The sequence below is a fragment of the Physeter macrocephalus genome, chromosome 10 (genome assembly GCF_002837175.3).
Source record: "Physeter macrocephalus isolate SW-GA chromosome 10, ASM283717v5, whole genome shotgun sequence".
NCBI lineage: Eukaryota > Metazoa > Chordata > Mammalia > Artiodactyla > Physeteridae > Physeter > Physeter macrocephalus.
The window spans coordinates 18,861,378-18,878,188 of NC_041223.1; the positions used below are offsets into that span (position 1 = coordinate 18,861,378).

The following is a 16,811-nucleotide window of genomic DNA, read 5'->3' on the forward strand; positions in this document are numbered from 1 at the left end:
ATGGTTAAAGAAGATGTGGCACATATATACAATGGAATATTACTCAACCATAAAAAAGAATGAAATAATGCCATTTGCAGTGACGTGGATGGACCTAGATATTGTCATACTGAGTGAAGTAAGTCAGACAAAGACAAATATCATATGATATCGCTTATATGTGGAATCTAAAAAAATGATACAAATGAACCTATTTGTAAAACAGAAATAGCTTCTAGCCCAGTTCATGGTCTTGGAGCTATTCTGCACCTTTTTTTAAAATCACGGGGGGGGGGGGTGGGGTAAATTGGGGGTTTGGGATTAACATATACACACTAGTATAGATAAAATAGATCATCAACAAGGACCTACGTACTGGATAGCACAGGGAACTCTACTCAAAACTCTGTAATGACCTATATGGGAATAGAATCTAAAAAAGAGTGGATATATGTATATGTATAACTGATTCACTTTGCTGTACAGCAGAAACTAACACAACATTGCAAATCAACTATGCGCCAATAAAAATTAATTAAAAGAAAAGAAACCTTGAAACTTGTCTTCCAACTTGGCTGTACCATTTTGTATTCCCACTATCAATGTATGAGAATTCCTGTTGCTCTGTATCCTCACCAGCTTTTGGTGTTGTAGTATGCTCTTTTGTATTGTATAGTTTTATTTTAAAAATAATGTACATATGTTAATTTATATGATTAGGCAATCTTGCTTAAAATTTGAAAAGAGTATACATTGAAAATACTCATTCCTTCAGATTTAATTATTATACTGCATAATGTGATATAGTGCTTAGGAGTAGAGGCTATTTCAGATTTTTATTTTTTTAGTCTAAAGCATCAAACTATCATTTCCTTCTCAGGAATATTAAGAGTAGTTTACATTTTAAAAAATAAACCTGAATCTTCTTTCAGTAGGAGATTCTCCTTCTTTTAAATATTTTTAAAAACTTATCTTTAAAGTTATACTTTCCCAAAAACTTGGACAAACATAATTTTATAACTAGAAAAGTTTCCTGTACCTTTGTTAGATAATCATCTAGTAGTTTTTACTAACTGGACAAACTTTGTTTAAACTAGGCCTAAACAATCATATATTTTTGGTTTTTATAAACCAAACAGCAAGATTTTGAAACATGTAATCAATTAACAGAACAGGAAATGCCACTGGATTAAAGTACAAATTGTAAGCAATAGGGTTTTAATAATTACATGATAAATTTATTGTTAAATATTTCTAGAAGATATAAAACACATGAATAACATTTAGGGTGACATACCTTTGTTATAATTTTTCTCTAAGTCTTTTAGTGCTTGAACAAACATCTGTTGACTTTCAGTGAGAGGCCAACTGTTATACAACACCAAACACTGTATAATATACTTGTATACCTAGGAAATAAAATGCAATAAACAATTAACAATAAAAATAAACATAGGATTTTAGGCACATAATAAATGCATATTTTTCTGGATCATATAATAATAATTTAATTAGGTACTGTCAGATGTTCTCCACAATTCTATAATACCACAGTCTATAAAAGTTTATCCTCACAACCCCACGAATACTTACCATCATATATTCTAGTATTTATAACTTTTACATTCATGTTTATAAATGAAATTTACTTATTTTACTTTTGCTACTCATCAGTTTTGGAATCAGAATTACATTAATCTCTTAAAAAGGATTGGAAGGTTTGTATTTTTTTTCTGTTTTCTAGAACAATTTACTCCTCAAAAGTCTGTTAGATCTATCCTGTAAAGCAGTTAGGCCTATAGCTTTTTGGAAAGGTAAGACTTTGATTATCATTTCAGTTTTATTATTCTTATTATTTTATATTCTCTTTTTTTTTAGTGGAGCAGCTATGCCATTCCTCCCCCTACTCCAGGAACTTTACATTTGAAACACTTTTTGTCAGTTTTAAATTGCTAGTATAGAGTTGTATATAATACTTAAAATTTTTTAAAAACCTATTGTTTGCATTTATACCTCTATCCTAATTTTTTGTTCTGTATTTGATTTATTTATATTTTCTTTCTTTTTTTCTTACTTGATTAGTCTTACAAGAAGCATGTTTACTTTATTAATCTTAAGAAAGCATAGGTTTTATTAATTTTCCTAAATTTTATTCCCCATTTCATTAATTTCTACTCTCATTTTTATTAAAACTTTTTCTTATTTTTGAGTTATTCTTTTACTCTTTTTCTAACTTTTTGTTTTAATAGCTTAGTTCATTTGTTTAATCATTCATACTTTCTGACGAATTAATTTGAAAGTCAACATTCCACTGAATGCTACTTTAGATGTGGCTTACAAATTTTGATTTGTAGTTTTTTATTTTTATGGAGTCCTTTGTATTTAATAGTTTCTTTTTTAATGATTTTTTTAAACTAAAGAATTATTTAGTATATTTCACTGTTTTCACATTTATGGGATTTTAAGGAGTTAATTACTAATTACTACTGCATTATGTTCAGATAACATTTACACAATATAGTTTGGTTTTTATTGAGGCTTCCTGTGTGTTCTGTGAAAAAGTATATTCTCTTTTATTAGGTGGAGTGTTCTATATAGATATCTAAAAGATTAAGCTTATACTTAATATTTCAAATCCTAATGATCAAATATATTTTGTTTTTCAGCTTGATCTACTTGTTTCTGAAAGATATGTGTTAAGATATTCAACTCAATTGTTAACTTATTTTTCTCTACAGCTCTAATAATTTTGCTTTTTATTTATTGAGTCTAGGCAGTGAGGTGCCTATATGTCAGTTATGGTCATGCTGCTTTATTTTTCCTTTTATTTTTATATAATATCCCCCATGATTCCTATGTATTGAGATATTAAAATATCATCACATCTCTCTTTTGGTTGAAGTTTAAACTTTCTGTGCTATTTTGTTTAAAAGTGTCACCTTTAGCCTACTTACAGTTGGATCTTATTTTTTATCTAACCTTAAAATTTTATCCTTCTGATTAATAATCCATTTGCATTTATTTTAATTACTGCCATATTAGGATTTATTTTAGGCATTTTGTTTTTATTTCTTCTAATTAATTAATTTATTTTTTTGGTTTTCAATGGATAAATCATGTTTTATTTTGCTGCCTTAAATTATATGCATTGTCCTTTATTTCTTCAATTTAAGGCACATGCAAATATGTTTTTCTTAATATATGAGCTTTTTCAAAGTCATATAACCACTAACTCATATGTAATGTAAGATAATAACATCTACATTATAGGGTTAGTGTAAAAATTAAATTTGTCACAAATTTTTAAATCTTGGCACAGAGAAAATTTTCAATAACTCTTCAATTCTGGTTATACGCTAGTGGCACTACATATAAAAAGTATTATACGTGAACAATTTTTAGGAAAATAATTGTTGCAATTTACGTTGAATTTTTATGAGCAGTACCATTAAATAATTCTTTTAAATGTAAATTACCTGCTGTGGTGTGCTAGCATTTTCTTCTATAGTGGGTATAGAGATAGTTTCCTCATCCAAAATAGGCTGACCAGTGTCTACTATTGCACTTCCAGGTCTTTTATAGGATTTCTGACCTCCTGGGGCAGATTTCTTCTTAACGTAAAATTCTTGCTCTTTCTTGAATGAAGCATGAGTTGAAAGAATTTGCTTGCTAGCTGAATATGAGAAATATTAGGATTAAGTTAAGATATGTGGAATGCATAGTTATTACTGACTGTGTTATTTAGTTATATCCTTATAAAACACTCAAAGGGACAGGTCAATTTGTTTTGTTTTAATGAGATAAAAACCAACATCACTGGCTTCTTGGAAATATTCTGGTCTTATAGAAACTTACTGTAATGGTATATGACTTGCATAGAGCAATGCATATTCTGAGCAACCACTGATTGATAAAAGATTATACAACAATTCAACAATTTCTCATTCATTCTGCGCCGCTCGAATGACAATAAACTAATACCACACACTCTGACTTCTTCAGCATTTAATACTGTGTGTGTGTTATGTTACTGTAATTTTTAATTTTTACATTCATTATTTCTTAATTAACAGATAATATAAGTACCATTGGAAGGGATACAAATAGATATGTGCTGGATGTTAATTAATTCATCAAACATGTATTGAGGAAACATAAGTGAAGCACACAGGGAAATTCAGATTCCAACCATGACAGAATAATGGGCATTGGATTTATTTTTATACCATAAAAATGATAAATTTGGACAAAATGCATAAAACAACTGCTTTAAGCCAGAGGACAATAGACAGCCCAGGACTGTGATCCTTGAGAGAAGGGCAACATTCAAGATGATCTCTCCACTTCCCCACTTTTCTGCCCGTGAGGATCTGCTCACCCATGGCACAAAGAAATAGAGTTCAAACAGTGAACAGCTGTATTGTCAGATTTAGGAAGCAAAGATTGGAATTTGAGGCTCCTGAGACAATTAGAATTTGTGAGGCAGGGTACCAGAAAGCAGGCATCTGAGCAGCAAAGGAACTCACAAATATGCATAGGGGTCTACTTGAGTCTTTCTTTAGCTGAATTTTAAACTTCGTTTGTGCAAATACCTAACGACACCTGGTAGACACTACTGGAAGACTGTGAGCTTAATGGAGATTCTGAAGGTTGCAGTGTTGAGAGACATTGAAGTTCTGCCAAAATGAAGAAAATTTAATGAAAACACAGAGCATTCAGCTGAAATTCAAGAAATGCTACTCTTTAGAGCTACCCTAGCCCTGGAGTAATGGAAACTCTAGACCTGACTTAAGAAAGCTTAGAACAAAGTTTTGATAGGATTAAGCTAAACTGTCAATAAATTGTCTGCCAGAACAAAATTCAACACTCTTTTGATGAAGACAGCATAATCTAGAGTCTTGGTAACGTAGCAGATAAAATGGACAGTGCACAATGTAACCAATAGAAAAAAGTCAATAGAAATACCCTTTGAGCTGACACAGATGTTGGACTTAGCAAACAAGGACTTTAAAATAGTGATTAAAAATGTGTTTAAGGATTTAAGGGAAAAGGTTGACATAATGAAAGAACAAATGGTGAATAGTAACAGAGAAATGAACTATATAAAAAATAATAAGAAATTCTAGAGCTGACTATAACTGAAATGAGACATTCCTGGATGGACTTAAACATTGTCAAATATAGAAGAAAAGACTAGTAAACTTGAAAATAAGCAACAGAGATGATCTAAATGGAAGCAAAGAATAAAGAAAAAAAACTGAACAGAGGCTAAGTAACCCATGGTACAATATTGTAGTGGGTGGAATAGTGACCCCCCCAAAGAGATATGTCCACCTAGAACCTCAGTATGTAACCTCATTTGACAAAAGGGTGTTTGCAGCTATAAGTAAGGTAAGGATTCCACCATGAGATCAACCTGGATTAAAGAGGTCCCTAAATCCTATGATGAGCATCCTTAAAAGAGAAAAGGAGAAGACACAGATACACAGAATGAAAGTCATATGAAGACAGGGGCAGACATTGGCAGAGATATGCTCTCACAAGCCAAGAAATGCCAGGAGCCAACAATGGTTAGAAGAGGCAAGGAAGGATTCTCTCGTAGAGGCTTTGATGGAGATATGGCTCTGATAACACCTTGATTTTGGACTTCTGCCTTCCAGAACTGTGAGAGAATACATCTTTGTTGTTTCTAGCCACCCAGTGTGGCTTGAAAGCCACTACAGCAGCCCTAGTAAATGAATATAGCTATCAAATGATAAAATTTATGTGTATTCTTAGTCCTAAATGGAGCTCCTATAGAAATAAAATACTTAGGTATAGATTTAATAAACTATCTGTAAAATCTGTACATTGAAGGTTTAAAACATCGTTGAGAGAAATTAAAGATATACTGTGTTCATGGACCAGAAAACTCAGTTTTGTTAAGATGCCAATGTTCCCCAAGTTTAATACAATTCCAGTTAAAATCTAAAGCAATAAACTGTGTGGTCTATCCATACAATGGACTAATACTCAGCAATATAAAAAATATTAGAGATAAATTTTTGCATTTTACTTTTTTCAGAAATTTACAAGCCAATAAGATAAAACGTAAATGACAATTGAAATTTTCAGATATTTCAGCTACCAAGTTTTATTATATATATATATGTACATATATATAAATGTACAGAGTATGTGTGTGTGTATTTAGACATCAAATTATTTACCTCCAAAATAGAGCATGTGTTCTTTATAAACCTAAGTGTAACACTAACCAAAACTGATTTGAATTACACCACAGTAAAAACATCTATGCAATCCTCAAAATAGAAAATATACAGCCACACTTTCTAACTCCAAAAAATTTATTAAGATGTTAACAACAAAAGACTAGCCAAAAGAGTTATTTGGAAATTGTAAAAATATTACAAATGTTAAAAGTTAAAGAGAAAATATGATCTAACAAACTAAATATAATAGTATATTCTAAACATAGGAATGTATTAAAATATTATAGACAAATAGGTTTTATTTCAAGAATGATTCCAAATTAAAAATTAATGTATGAAATTCAAAGGGATAAAATTTGATGATTTCTATAAACAACAATAAGTAATTAATAAAGTTCCAAACACATCCCATATTAAAATTCTTAGCTATCAATAGAAAAATCTTTCTTAAGTGTTATAAAGGGCAATTATTAGAAGTCAACAACAAACATAATACTTAATGGTAAATGCTATAAGCCTTTCTATTTAAGAAAAGGAAATATATCATCATCACTCTTATTTAACATAGGTTTGGAGATTCCCAACCAATGCCAAATAAGAAAAGTTAGACTTTTAAGAAGAAATATCAATTAACAAAATTGGTAAAATCCTAGTTTTGTTTAAAATGAGAATGCAAAAATGGACAATGGAGGCATAAAAGCTAAAATACTAACAGTATTTTTTTCTGGGTAGCATGATTACAAGGGATTTCTTGTTGCCTTGTTCAAATTTTCTATTTTTCAAATTTTCTACATTGGACATGTGTTATTTTTATAGTCAGAATCAAGTTCTTAAAATAACTGAATATATCTCAGAGTGTCACTGTTGTCCATTATTTCAGAAATAATTTGTTTATTAAAAGCTCCTGTGACTATTACATTGCAAGTAATAACTTCAAAGTTTCTGTTAATTTTAATAAGTAGAATATTTTCTAAAAATAATGAATTGGGAATAAAAGTAAAAAAATTTTTCAAAGTAATAAAAATCTATTTCTTATTCAGAAGTCTAAGAAGGTTCAGGTAATAAAGTCTTTAAAGTACAGTTATAACAAATCTATTGCTCTTCAGAAACTAATGTGGCACACAAAAACAATAGTTTTTAAAAAATATTTCACATTATGATATTGAATTTTAGCAATTAAATGTTTACTTGCTATTTTATCTTAAAACATTTAAAAAATCAGTTACATAAACATAAATATCTGTTTATGAATCTAAATAACCAATTCTAAAAGCCACACTTACACTGGGAGCTCAAGGCTTTCTCATTCCCCAAGAGGTTAATTGCTGGAATGATAACTTGGCCCTTCCCAGTGGAGCTCACGATAACTTCTTCATTTTCTAGGACCTGTAGCTTGATGAATGCATCTGGTTTGGACATGCGTACCTGTATTGTAACAGGATGTGGTAATGCAACTTTAACTGAATACCTATAAAGAAAAACATTCACCTTTATAAACAAGTATGCTGGTCTTTCCTTCAGATAGCTAAAAGAAACTGTATCATTTGCTGATATGATAATCTACAAGTAAAACCACTTTATAAAGTCAGTTAAAATCCTGGAAATATTAGTGCTATTATAGGCTTTGGCAAAAGATCCCCGTATGCTGTGGTAAAATGAAGTTAAATATAGGATGTTTATTATAATCATATCCCAAACAGGAAATGTAACTTTTTATTTAGATATAATAAGCACTCACTTATAAAACTTGAAAGATTGCAAACTACTGCCACATCAAACCTTTCCATTACACCCTCCTCTCTAGTGGGACAAAGAGCACAACTGGTAGCTTTCCAAACCTCACTGTTAACGGTGTCTGTTAAATATTGTTAACAGTATTTTCTTTCACAAAAATACAGAGAAGTCAGAAGTAGTACCTGTCGCTTGAGCTCTCACCCTTTAACCAAGCCTGTTGGGAACCTCTTGCAAAAAAGACTGGAAATGTGCAGTCTAATTCCTTCCCAGCTCCTCCCTTAATGCAGTCTAAGAGGTTTCTTGTTTTGTTAAGGTTCTTTCCTACTTTAGGTGAATCTTTGCAAATGTTCAGGACCCTATAAACTTTCAATTTCTCTAAAAATTTACTTTTCTATCTTCTCTCTTCTGTATCTTAAATTTCCCCACTTTATTTCTCTTTGATATTGGCTTTTGTACCTGTGCAGTTCTCACCCACTGAAAAACAGATCAAAACAAAACAAAAAACAAACCAAAAAAAAAAAATCTTCAATCAACCCTGTTGATCAGTCTCGGCTCTATTTTATTCCCCAGCTAACAATCTAAGGAGAGTTGTCAACTTCCACTGTCTTCGGCTTATCACCTCCCACTCGCTCACAACATGCCACTCTGCCCCCAACCAAGGTGCTAAACTTGCTCTTGCCATGGTGTCAAGCACCTTGTCACCACCCTATAGAAACCTCAGTTCTCATCTTCCTGAACTGTTAGGAGAATCCGACAAAGTCGAATCAACCCTCATTTTCTCTTTCTTCAAAAACTTTTCCCCATGAGCATAATAACTTTTGTACCTCCTATTTCAGGGGTGCTATTTTTAGACTTCTCTCACATTGACATTCCCATACATATCAGAGAATCTTAATATTCTGTCCTGGATCTGACTCTCTTTGTACAAACTTCCTGGGCACTTCCATGGGCAGAAACAGAATAATGAGTTCCAAATCTGTGTCTCCAGCCCGACTCCCCTATGCAGTATCCCTTGGACATTTCACTGGTCTACCATGTTTAACACCTAAAAATGAATTAGGACTTCCTTGGTGGCACAGTGGTTAAGCATCCACCTGCCAATGCCGGGGACACGGGTTCGATCCCTGGTCCGGGAAGATCCCACATGCCACAGAGCAGCTAAGCCTGTGCACCACAACTACTCAGCCTGCGCTCTAGAGCCCGTGAACCACAACTACTGAAGCCTGCGCACTCTAGGGTCCTCATGCTGCAACTACTGAGCTCACGTGCTGCAACTACTGAAGCCTGTGTGCCTAGAGCCTGTGCTCTGCAACAAGAGAAGCCACCTTCAATCAACCCTGTTGATCAGTCTCGGCTCTATTTTATTCCCCAGCTAACAATCTAAGGAGAGTTGTCAACTTCCACTGTCTTCGGCTTATCACCTCCCACTCGCTCACAACATGCCACTCTGCCCCCAACCAAGGTGCTAAACTTGCTCTTGCCATGGTGTCAAGCACCTTGTCACCACCCTATAGAAACCTCAGTTCTCATCTTCCTGAACTGTTAGGAGAATCCGACAAAGTCGAATCAACCCTCATTTTCTCTTTCTTCAAAAACTTTTCCCCATGAGCATAATAACTTTTGTACCTCCTATTTCAGGGGTGCTATTTTTAGACTTCTCTCACATTGACATTCCCATACATATCAGAGAATCTTAATATTCTGTCCTGGATCTGACTCTCTTTGTACAAACTTCCTGGGCACTTCCATGGGCAGAAACAGAATAATGAGTTCCAAATCTGTGTCTCCAGCCCGACTCCCCTATGCAGTATCCCTTGGACATTTCACTGGTCTACCATGTTTAACACCTAAAAATGAATTAGGACTTCCTTGGTGGCACAGTGGTTAAGCATCCACCTGCCAATGCCGGGGACACGGGTTCGATCCCTGGTCCGGGAAGATCCCACATGCCACAGAGCAGCTAAGCCTGTGCACCACAACTACTCAGCCTGCGCTCTAGAGCCCGTGAACCACAACTACTGAAGCCTGCGCACTCTAGGGTCCTCATGCTGCAACTACTGAGCTCACGTGCTGCAACTACTGAAGCCTGTGTGCCTAGAGCCTGTGCTCTGCAACAAGAGAAGCCACCGCAATGAGAAGCCCGCGCACTGCAACGAAGAGTAGCCCCTGCTCGCCGCAAATAGAGAAAGCCCGCACGCAGCAAGGAAGGCTCAGTGCAGCCAAAAAAAAAAAAAAAAAAAAAGAATTTATTGTCTTTCTGTTGCCCAACCAGCCAGTGGGGTTCTCTTCCTGTAACCTCTAAGTAAGTAAATGACACTTACTGTCCAACAGTTCCCCAAGTCAAACCCCAATCAACCAACGCTCTCAATTTTATTTCCTTGGTACCTTAAAATCCTTTCTCGTCCCTCTAGATTCATTGTCACTGCCTGTTATGGGTTAAATTGTGTCCCCCCTCAAAAACATGCTGGAGTCCTAACCCCCAGCCCCTCACAATGTCACCATTCTTAGAGATATTATCTCCCAGAGATAATCAAGTTAAAATGAGGTCCTTATGAAAAGGGGAAGTTTGGAGACAGAGAGACACAGGGAGAATGGTGGGTGAAGAGGAACACAAAGATCAGGGTGATAAATCTACGAGTCAAAGAATGCCAATGACCAGACCCGCCTAGAAGCTAGCAGAAAGCATGGAGTATTTTCTCCCTCTCAGCCCTCAGTAGGAATCAGTCCAGCTGGCACTTTGATCTCAGACTTCTAGCAGTCAGGATTTCTGTTGTTTAAGCCACCTACTTTGCCAGTTTGTGGGCCTTTGTTACGGCAGCCTTAGCAAACAAATACACTGACTTATTTCACTTGCCATGATCACACATCTGGGTTATTCTGCAACTTCTACCTGGCTGGTTTCCCTGTCTCCAGTTACGTTTCCCTTCATCCATTCAACACACTGCAGTCTTCCGAGTGAGCCTTTTTTTCCTTTTTTTTTTTCATGTTTTGTACCTTTTATGATTACATATAATTTCATAACAATAAGGTTCTAACATTTTTCTGTTCTTAATTTCTGTTTCTAACATTTTTTCTGTTCTTAGAAATTATATTTAGAGTACTTTTTCAATTCATAAGTTGCAGACATAGTGTTTTAACACAAGTCTATTAATGCCATTTTAAAAAAATCCTCCAAAGCATCTCAGTGCCTCTATGGTAAAATCTGAATCTCTTCTTGCCTTGAGGCCCTTCAGGAAAGGGCCCTGCCAACCTCTGGATCTTACTTCTTGCTATAGCACCCTAGAACCCCATTTTGCAAACAAAATTTTTTTTTTTTTGCTTTCTTCTAATAGGCAGTATGCAAATATATTACAAGAAGCAGATAGATTAAAAAGAGAATTCTTCAACCCTTTTATTGCACTCAGTTTATGTGCTTTTGTCTAGTATTTTCTCTAAAATTTTACCTGTATATAAAATATATAAACAACTATAAACATAAGAAAATATACTTGGAACACCGTACACAAAAATAAACTCAAAATGGATTAAAGACCTAAATGTAAGGCCAGACACGACCAAACACCCCAAGCCCTGGCAACCACTGATCTCTTTACTGCCTCCAGAGTTTTGCTTTTTCCAGAATGTCAGAGTTGGAATCACACAGTCTGCAGCCCTTTCAGACTGGCTTCTTCCACTTAGCTATGTGCATTTAAGATTCCTCCATGTCTTTTCATGACCTGAGAGATTTTTCTAATAGACTTTTTTCTTAAGAGCAGTGTTAGGATTACAGAAAAATAGATCAGAAAGTACAGAGAGTTCCCACAAACCCCCTCTCCCCACACACTCACAGTTTACAACTTGTTTGAGTGTGCTGTGTTTGTTGTAATTGACGAACCAATACTGATACATTATTATTAACTGAAGTCCACACTTTGACATTAGGGCTTACCAGGTTATGACAGCTGTATATGGACGTGTGTCCATCATTAGCTCGTTTCTTTTTATCACTGAGTAATTAATACTCCATGGTATGTATGTACCATAGTTTATCTATTCGCTGATGAAGGACTTTTTGGTTTGTTCCAATTTGGGGCAATTATGAATAAAAGTGCTAGAAATGTTTGTGTGCATGTTTTTGTGTGGACCTAGTTTTCAAGTCATTAGGAAAACACTTAGGAGCATGACTGCTGGATCATGTGGTGAAAATATGTTTTGCTTTGTAGAAATTGCAAACTGTCTCCAAAGCAGCTGTACCATTTTGCATCCCCACCAGCAACAAACGAGAGCTCCTGTTGGTCTACATCCTCGCCAGCACTTGGTGTTGTCAGTGTTTTAGATTCATCCATTCTAATGGTCTGGAGTGGTATCTCAGTGTTGTTTTAACCCAAGTATGTAGTTTTAAAAGCACAACGTTCCCCTGAGAAAACCATAATTCAAAAAGAGTCATGGACCACAGTGTTCATTGCAGCTCTATTTACAATAGCCAGGACATGGAAGGAAGCTAAGTGTCCATCGACAGATGAATGGATAAAGAAGATGTGGCACATATATACAATGGAATATTACTCAGCCATAAAAAGAAACGAAATTGAGTTATTTGTAGTGAGGTGGATGGACCTAGAGTCTGTCATAGAGAGTGAAGTAAGTCAGAAAGAAAAACAAATACCGCATGCTAACACATATATATGGAATCTAAGAAAAAGTAAAAAATGGTCATGAAGAACCTAGGGGCAAGAAGGGAATAAAGACACATACCTATTAGAGAATGGACTTGAGGATATGGGGAGGGGGAAGGGAAGCTGTGACAAAGTGAGAGAGTGGCATGGACATATATACACTACCAAATTTAAAATAGATAGCTAGTGGGAAGCAGCCGCATAGCACAGGGAGATCAGCTCGGTGGTTTGTGACCACCTAGAGGGGTGGGATAGGGAGGGTGGGAAGGAGGGAGACGCAAGAGGGAAGTGATATGGGGACATATGTATATGTATAACTGATTCACTTTGTTATAAAGCAGAAACTAACACACCATTGTAAAGCAATTATACTCCAGTAAAGATGTTAAAAAATATATATACTTGGGATATACTGTATATATTGTTCTGTAATTTAGTTTTGTTTTTGATTATCTTTCTTTGCAAAAGATGTGAGCTTGTTTGTTAAAGGGAAAAAGGTTTTAGGAACAAATAAATATTAATTATAGAGAAAAATCAGCCAGAATACAATGAAATATTATTTATACCTATACTGTCAAAAAGACTTGGGCTTTGGGCTTCCCTGGTGGCACAGTGGTTGAAAGTCCGCCTGCCGATGCAGGGGACGCGGGTTCGTGCCCCGGTCCGGGAATATCCCACATGCCTCAGAGCGGCTGGGCCCGTGAGCCATGGCCGCTGAGCCTGTGTGTCCGGAGCCTGTGCTCCGCAACGGGAGAGGCCACAACAGTGAGAGGCCTGCATACCGTAAAAAAAAAAAAAAAAAAAGACTTGGGTTTTACTTTTGAAAACCAATTTACCGAAATATATGGTATCTTTAATTAATCTCCTTAAAACAATAAATCTTTAGACAATAATCAGAAATTTTCTTTAATATTTACAATAAAATATGCCGATCATATCTCTATTAATACTATAGAAAAAGTAGAAAAGGAAATTTATAACAACAGGGAATAACCAATAACCAAAAAACTTGTATATTCATATGAATAATTATTAGATAATCATGAAAAAGAGTTCACAAAACGTCTTAATGGCATTGGGAAATATTAACACTATAATGTTAAGTAAAAAGTCAGATTATAAAACTTTAATTATGTTATGATTTTAATAATGTTAAACTGTGACTAGAAAAAACATTCTATGAAAATACAATAGAATACTAACAATGATTGTTTCTAGGTTGTTTGATTATGTGTGATTTTTGTTTCCTTAATAATATATCTACATATTTGCCAAACTTTCTGCATAGAAAAAATATATGAAAAAGAGAAGACAAGTATTCTAAGAACTCATTTAATAACAACATTTAATGAACATTTTTTTTTTTTTTTTTGCGGTATGCAGGCCTCTCACTGTTGTAGCCTCTCCCGTTGCGGAGCACAGGCTCAGTGGCCATGGCTCACGGGCCTAGCCGCTCGGCGGCATGTGGGATCTTCCCAGACCGGGGCACGAACCCGTGTCCCCTGCTTCAGCAGGCGTACTCTCAACCACTGTGCCACCAGGGAAGCCCTTAATGAACATTTAACAATATTTAATAAGGCCAACTACATATCAGGAATATATCAATACGTCCTGTATTGATAAGACATGGTTCCTGCCTCCAATAAGTATTAATTCTCATGGAGGTGGATGTGAAATTAACCAGATAAAATTTGATATGTCACATTCTCAGAAAGAACCAAAGACTACAGAGACACGACCAGGACTAACTAGTTATATTTGGAGGTTTGGGTATAAAAGATTTGACTGTTGAAAATGATCCTTAAAAGTGATAAATTTTGCTAGGTGGAGAAATGGAGACAGGATATAGCAAGATAAGAGGAAAGGCATGGGCAAGATAAAATCACATTACAGATATGTCAGGAGTTGGTCCATAGCTCCATCAAGAGAGTGCACCATGTGTTGGGAGGCTGGGCAAGAGTGTTTGTGGTTTGGATTTTATTTTACAGCCAATGGAAAGTTGTCCAAAATTTTAAAGAAGGGAAATCACATATTTAAATGTTTTTGTTAGAAAGGTAACTACTCTGGTAGTAAAGGATGGATATGAAAATGAATAAGGTGAGAGAGACAGAGAAATAGTTAAAAATGAAGAGTGAATATAATGGAGACATGGACACAGCATTTCTATAGACAAAATATAATGAGGCCCTGAAGTAGTGGAGGACATTGAGAATAAAGAGGAGGGCATAGAGATGAGAGGTATGGGGGAATGAGAATCAAAAGGGCTGATTAATGAAAGAGAGTGGAGTCCATGATGAGGCTATTCATGGAGAATATATAAATAAGTATGAAAAGAAGGATGAGTTGGCAGATAAGGAGAAACCTACACAAGAGAAGAGTTAGAGACGGAACAGAACGAGGAGAGAGTAAAAAGAGGGAAGAGTGTTATGAAGGATGTTCAATGAAAGTCAAATACGATGAGGACTAAGAAACCATTATGTGCAACATAGGCTTGATCTTATATAACATTTATATAATCACATTACTCTCTATGTTGTTTCCAAAAGAGTATAACAGTGAAGTTCAAAATTCACCCAGGATTTTACAGAAAATATATTGTTTTTGATAATATTAATATTTAAAATAAAATATTTAAATTTAAAGTCAATTATGTAATACAAAAATTATTAATATTTTTAAAGGAATGCATTTCCTTTCTGTCACATACCTGAATACAATTTTCTTATCATTGGGTATGTAGTAATCTCTGATTTCCTTTATGGCAAAGGTATTACATGGAGGAACTCGAGACAGGCATGGGAGTGGATGATAAGAACCAATGAGGCGCATTTTCCATCGTGAGGATGTTACATACACATCACCAGTATATGCTTCAGCCACGAATGTATATCCTTTCTACAGGAAAAAAGAATTACACAGAAGTAAGTGACATTGTCACTAGTCTCTCAAAGGTACAATAGATAATTTCACAGTATTAAAAATCTTTATTATCTTAATATATATAAAGATCCTAAAATCTATTGATAATCAACAAATCACTAGCATGGTTTGAAATCCCTTTTAAAAATTGCTATCTTACATGTTTTTGGAGAAAATGGAAAACTCTAACACTTTTGTTTGTATGGTTCTCTAGCTATAAAAAAAAAGTGCTTAACTGTGGTAGATGATTACTACATTTCCTGCTAATTCTCCTAATGCTTCCTAAGACAGATTTTTATCATTATATCATCCTGGATTAGCCCAATAGCTTCCTACTTGATTTCCCTGTCTTCTCAGTATCATCTTTCTAAATATGAAATGAAAAAGGCAGAAGAGTTTATGGAAATGTGGTGCCCTTGGGATGACCATTGGCAGGTAAAGCTATCAAATTAGCAGCAGATCTGGTTCCATGGAACCCAGATGTGAGCCTGGAGATGAACTCTTTAGGTTGGAGAAAAGAAGCAGTTAAAGAACCTGGGAAAGTGCTAACAGACAAAAGTTCAAAGTAATTCTGAGTTTATAATTCCATACATTTCGAGCAAGACAGAAGAATATAGATTTGTATTCCAGTTGCTCTCTGATGCAGAGGAAGCTCTCCAATGTGTCTACATTTTCAGGAACAAAAATTAGAAATACACAAGACAGAATGAATTCATAACATTGCAAAAAACACCTAGGAATGTTAACCAAAATTCCAAAACCTGTAATAAGATCAGAATTGCAACACCCATAAGGAGCTTTGACATTACGTTTGGGGAAAGAAGAAAAGGAAGATAAATCATGTATGCTAAAGTGTTTTTATCAGCAAAGTGCAGATTTATTGCTGTTTTTGTTATTATTTGAGCTTGTGGTACTAATCTATTAAAGAAGCAGAACAAAATTACATGACTCTGATTTTGTGTTTGTCTAGACTCAGAGAACAATTTTGAGAGGAATAAAAGTTTATAAAATGGTAGGATAGATTTTGGTAAGTGAAAGTCTAAAGCTAAACCAGTGATAGGATTTTGAGAGGACCTGGTGACTCTAAACCGACCTCAAGACTCTGTAATAGAAGAGTAACATAATCGAGTACTGAGTACTGAGAAACCTCATAGATAAGTATTTCAAATCACAGGTTATGGTCTTTGAAAAATTATGAAAAAATATATGTCAAACAATTCTAAAGGATTAACTGTGTAACCAGGTGTTTTTTTTTTTTTAACCTTAGACACTAGTTCTGTGGACATATGTTAGAAAGAGTTGACCTAAAATA

At 34.7% G+C, this 16,811-nt stretch overlaps 1 protein-coding gene across 3 annotated transcripts in view; it reads right to left on the bottom strand.

Annotated features, from left to right (window-relative positions):
- ADGB (androglobin) overlaps positions 1–16,811 on the bottom strand; it is a 181,448-nt gene that overhangs the window by 23,113 nt on the left and 141,524 nt on the right. For all 3 annotated transcript variants that reach the window (XM_055087445.1, XM_055087447.1, XM_055087446.1), the window contains 4 exons: positions 15,288–15,475; positions 7,475–7,659; positions 3,456–3,652; positions 1,277–1,388 (listed from right to left, as the gene is read on the bottom strand). In XM_055087445.1, coding sequence (XP_054943420.1) covers positions 1,277–1,388; positions 3,456–3,652; positions 7,475–7,659; positions 15,288–15,475 — 682 coding nt within the window. The remainder of the gene's footprint in view (positions 1–1,276; positions 1,389–3,455; positions 3,653–7,474; positions 7,660–15,287; positions 15,476–16,811) is intronic.